The 5607-nt window shown below is 37.4% G+C and overlaps 1 protein-coding gene across 3 annotated transcripts in view; it reads left to right on the top strand.

Annotated features, from left to right (window-relative positions):
• The window catches only part of ctdp1 (CTD (carboxy-terminal domain, RNA polymerase II, polypeptide A) phosphatase, subunit 1), a 125668-nt gene that overhangs the window by 19200 nt on the left and 100861 nt on the right, over positions 1–5607 (top strand). For all 3 annotated transcript variants that reach the window (XM_016563127.1, XM_016563128.1, XM_016563129.1), the window contains exons 8-9: positions 976–1944; positions 4413–4554. In XM_016563127.1, the coding sequence (XP_016418613.1) occupies positions 976–1944; positions 4413–4554 (1111 nt within the window). The remainder of the gene's footprint in view (positions 1–975; positions 1945–4412; positions 4555–5607) is intronic.

The following is a 5607-nucleotide window of genomic DNA, read 5'->3' as shown; positions in this document are numbered from 1 at the left end:
ATCAGGGAATCTTTCCATCTCTAATATAAATATATATATATATATATATATATAAAAAAGAAAAGAAAACCTTGAGATATAACGTAACGTTGTTGTAGAAAATTGTTGTGTATGATGCCTAATCATAAGCTTGTTCAGAAAGGGTGACAAAAACTTGATTATTAAAAAAATAACGTCTTTCTCGTTAAACGTCATTTAAATAAACAAATATTCGAATATTAGTTTTTTATGAGCCCAAATATTCGAATACAGTATTTTTGAAAAATGCCTATCCCTAATAGATAGAAATCACACTTTTGAAGTTGGGGTTTCGAAGGCAGTGGGAATCTTGGTTGTTCAAAAGGAAACAAAAAGTTAAGTTGTTTTTGAAGTTGTTTTGTCTGACATGAAAAGTAAATATCTTGATTTTTCGTTGTTTTGTCTTATTTTAAGTAATTGTAAGTAAACTAAAACTGAAACAAAAATTTTTAAAAAGTTTTGTTACTTGGGGAAAAAAAATGAACAGAAATAAAATATAAAAAACTTATTTCATCTAGTTGCCTAGGCAACATTGCATCATTTTAATTTAGTTTAACTTGATGTCCTAAAGTAACTAAAACTAATAAAAAAAAAAAAAAAGTATATATAAGAAAAACAACTAAAATAACAAAAACAACAAAACTACAACTTTTACAAAAAAATTAATGAAAACTGAAAATATAAAAATAAAAACTATAATAGTATCTCAATGGTACTAGAATAACATTGCCCCCTAGTGGGCCCTGGCACTAGTAGGTCTGAAACCCTGTGTAATATACAGCTGTTTTAGAGTCTTCGCTGCACAATATATGCAATATTTTTATGAAAAAGTATGTGTTAACTCTGTTTACAACCATCTCTTAAATTCATGGTACATACAGTAGATTTGCTTCAAGTAAGACATGTTAAATTGTTACTCAAAAGTACCTAAGCATTGTTTCTGTTATCATGCTGTAGGTAACCAGGCTGGGCGGCCTGCAGAGAACCTGGAATCGTCAGGACAGGAGGAACAGAGAAACGGCCTCAGGAAATCCAGCAAGGACCGAAAAACTGGGCATGAGGAGTCGTCCCCCTCTGCCACCGCCACTCAGGGAGCACCAGCCAATGAGAGGACTCACCCCGCAGAGGAACGGCCCAATGACAGCACCGATTTAACTGACAAGTGTAATGTGAAAGCGGAGGGGGAGGGCAGCTCAGGTGAGACTGACACCCCAAATGCTGCTGCTGATGCCGCTGCCAACGACCTGGATTTTGACCTTTCGAGCGACAGCGAAAGCGAGGGTAAAACAGGATTATCTGACAGCGATGGTGAAGGACGGCCGGTGGATGCTGGGAAAGCCAAACAAAGCCAAACAAAAACCGAGGAGCAAAAAGGATGTTTGCTTTGTAAAAGCAAAGAGGATGGCGGGGAAGGGGACAAACAGAGGACAGAGGGGGACGACGTTCCAGAAACAGATCCCGAGGGTCTCGGTGATTTGGGCAACGGCTGTTCTGACAAGAAAGAAGTGGAAACAGAGTCTCAAAACAGCGAGCAGTCAGGCGTCACAATGGGTGAGGAGTCTTTAGATCACAGTATGGAGGATGAGGACGATGAGGAAGAGGAAGACATGGACCAGGACGACCACCTCATTTACTTGGAGGAGGTTTTGGTTCGCATCCACAGTGAGTATTACTCACGCTACGAGGCCTTCCTCAGGAAAGAGAGTCCAGAGAGTCCGGACATACGGAAGATCATTCCCGAACTGAAGGGCCGCGCGCTGGCGGGCACCACCATCATCTTCAGTGGCCTGTATCCCACCAACTACTCAATGGAGCGCACGAGGGAGTGGTTCCACACCAAGGCGCTGGGTGCCAAGCTTGGCAAGACCCTGGTGCTCAATGCCAAAGACCCAAACCTCACCACCCACCTTATTGCTGCACGCGCAGGTGAGTCTCGCATGCTTCAAACACCAGTTACGAAGGGATGTTTTCAAAAGCGAGTAGTCGGTGGGTTGTTTGAACAACTAGTCGGTCTTAAGGGCGTCCTGTGGGGCTGCACATTTAATCAAAATTAAAACAAAAATTGTGATTATGGCTTAGTGTGACTATTAAATTGCAAAAGCTGTGATTTAATTAAATAAGCAATGCGTGTTGTTGAGTGAAGCGCAGCACTGTGTTCGTTTACACATGAGCAGCACATGATCTGTTTTCAGTGTCTCAGAGCGGCTCGTTTAACAATAGATGCTGCTACATTTGAACTCCATCTCTGCTTTGAGTTTCGGGTTGCGTTAACGCACATTTTGTAATGAGAAGCGCTTATAAGCTGACTGTTGTCAACAAAAGATAAACTTTATTTTTTTTAAATATGCAGTTTTTAAAATTATAAAATTAAATTGTATCAATATTTATTATTTTAAGATTTGTATTATTATTATTATAAATAATTAATAATAGTAATATTAACCTTTTTGTAGTTATTGTTGTGATATTAATATATAATCATAAAATTTTTGGCCAAATTTTGCAGCACTTCAAACAAGCACAGCACTGTAATTTTACAATTTTACTGTAAAAAAAAAAAGTAAACTTTTTTTTTTCCAGTGAAAAATATTAAGTCATTTATTTAGTTTAATATTTAATGTAATAATAATAATGATAATGATAAATATTCATAATAACATTCTTTTATTATTATTATTACCTAGTCATATTGATATATAATTATAACATTTTTGGCCAAATTGTGCAACAGGGACAGCATTTTTTTATTTTTTTTAATTCGCAATTAAAATTCCCCCTAAATCTTTAAGCTCTAACGTCTTGTATAATTCCACTACACACCAATCAGACACATTTCTTACTGATATATGGACATTTAATTGCAGTTATTATATAAATGGTATTCAGAAAATTTTGCACAAAGCTATCACAGTCCTTTAAAAAGTTTCTTTACAGGTTTGTATGCTGGTGCCACTCATATCTCTGCTCTAAGCTGTTTTTAAATGCCACCAAGCAATGCTTTGTGTGAGGTTGAGATTTATTATGAACCGTTTGTTAATGTGATGAGCAGATGTGTTGATTAGTAATTATTTAAGCTGTATATGACTCAGCTGATTGGTGCCTTATGTATCATGAGTAGAGGAGAAGAACTTTGTCTCAACTCTCTGCTCTCAGAGAGGTCAACACAAATGATGGCCATAGTGAAATGATGAGCGCTTCAAACCATGTGGAAACCCATCACACATTTGTTTTGTGTCACTTCAGAGCAGGTTTGTTTCTCTCTAATTGCTCGTTATCTGTAAGAGAATGGCGTTGTCAGTTCTCACCTGTTTGTAGCAGCACAGGATTTGGATGACACTGTTTCCTGTACGGTCCAGGTGTGACTCAACACCTGTCAGAGATGTCTCTGGTACTATGGTGTCCTCGTTTGTCCAGCTTGACTGACTGTAGACACTCCAGACAAAACATTTTCACCAGTAGCACAAGGGCTTTGCTTTATATGCACAGCACAATTTTAATTTCGCGTGTCAGTGAGGATGTCAGAATATGACATTGTCTATTGATTATATATAACAGCCAGAGTTTGCTGTACGATCGGAATCAATGACATGATTTTTTTAAATTCACATCCATTAATTTCTTAACAAATGCATAAAAAATTTAATTCATACATAAGCAGCTAATGAGAGGAGGAGTGGAAGGAAATCCACAAAGCCAGACGGGAGAAAAAAGAAACAGAGAGCTGCCAAACTTTCTCTCCCTGTACTGTATATTTTTTTGACAGCTTTTCACAGATCTCAGCCTTTGGTGCCAAATTATTTGTCTGGTGGCTGGCTTGTGTAATTGCGTGGATGTCCTTCCCGCTTTCTGATCTATCGTTTATACAGACACAACTTCACACGTGATCAATTCAGACAAGAACGGCCAAACAGGACGTTCCGTATTTAAAGTCAGTAGGTGGCCGTGAGCAGATTTAATTCATGTCCTATTTGGACCGACATGATTAGTGCTGTTTGAGAGGACAAGCATCACTTTTGCTCATGGCACTATACTTATTTAGACTACACTGGGAGAGAAGTATATATGCATATAGATATAGACAGCAGACGGAGTCAGAGTTGCGCATGCAGAACTAAACCACTGAAATTCTGTTTTAGAACTTTGTAGTTTTATAAACTTTTCAAACTTTGAATGTATTTTCGATAGCTAGGAGCAGAGATCGCAGTGGAGGAATAGAAAAGTGTGTCTTGGCATTTTGCATTTGGTTGTAAACATTTATTTGTTTATTTTTATCTGTTTTCTTTTGCTGTGGCACTGACTACGTTCCTCGCTGCTGATAGTGGAGTGAGAAACACTGGCCAGAAACATACAGATGGAAAGTGTGTTGTTTTTTTATGTATGCGTGTCTCCGTCAGGTACCGAGAAAGTTCGTCAAGCTCAGGGCTGTAAACATCTCCATGTGGTGAATCCTGATTGGTTGTGGGCCTGTTTGGAGCGCTGGGAGCGAGTCGAGGAGCGACTCTTTCCGCTCAATGAGGACTATAACAAATCACACAGGTATTTATCTCTCGCAGTCTGTCTTTCCTGCTTTTCTTTATCCTTTATGTTCGTGTGTGCCTTTCAGCATTAAGATTGTAAAAACAATATTCTGTTTTTTCAGTATTTTGTCGTGTCTGCTGAATGTTTCATTGTGCTTGAACTGCACTCACTGAACTGCAACACTCATGAATTAGGGCTGGGTATCGATTCAGATGTTCCAATTCGATTCGATTTCGATTTTCAAGCTCTCAATTCGATTCGATTTCGATTTTCTATTCGATTTCGATTTTCGATTCGATATTCGATTCGACTCTAATACAATTATTGTTATAATTATCCGAATAATTATTGTTCTTAGTGTGAACAGACCTTTACGGTGCTTTTTATGTGCTTTATGTAACCTGTTCACTTAAGACTTTAAGTGTAATTTTTGACTGATTTCATTTAACTTTTTTTTTTTGGTTTAATGTAAAATGGTTTCTATCTGAGTTGTTTGAAAAAGAGTCTTAAGTGGTCATAAAAATGTCACCTTGACTGTTCATGGACAAAATTGACTAACTGTAGGAAATTAATGGGAATATATATATATATATTTTTTTTGTGTTGAAAAAAAAAAACTGCATGTCAGGACACAATTTGTGTATTTGCTTGTGCAAATAATGGTGAAATGGAAGATTTTACACCTAAAATCTAAATGACCTAAAATTCCAAAAGAAGTGCCTAATTTTATTGTTACTATATACAGTAGGGGTGTACACGTATTCGTATTGAAAATTTTCGGTACGGGTCTTTCGGTTCGATACGCATGTGTACCGAACAAATACAGCATTGTTTTAATCACTGCATGAGCAGAACTTCATTTTAAAGGGGTCATACGATGTTGCTAAAAAGAACAGTATTTGGTGTATTTGGTGTAATGAAATGTGTTTATGCGGTTTAAGGTTCAAAAACATAATTATGGATTATAATGACTTTTTACGCATTGCGTTGCATCGCGCTGCGTAAACATAAAACCATGTCTGCATTTGTGATCGGAGAAATGACAAACAACAAGTGCTACTCTACACTGCT

This window comes from Sinocyclocheilus rhinocerous, unplaced genomic scaffold (genome assembly GCF_001515625.1).
Source record: "Sinocyclocheilus rhinocerous isolate Xijiao unplaced genomic scaffold, SAMN03320098_v1.1 scaffold1281, whole genome shotgun sequence".
NCBI classification, from domain to species: Eukaryota; Metazoa; Chordata; class Actinopteri; order Cypriniformes; family Cyprinidae; genus Sinocyclocheilus; species Sinocyclocheilus rhinocerous.
This window is presented reverse-complemented; position numbering and strand designations above follow the sequence as displayed.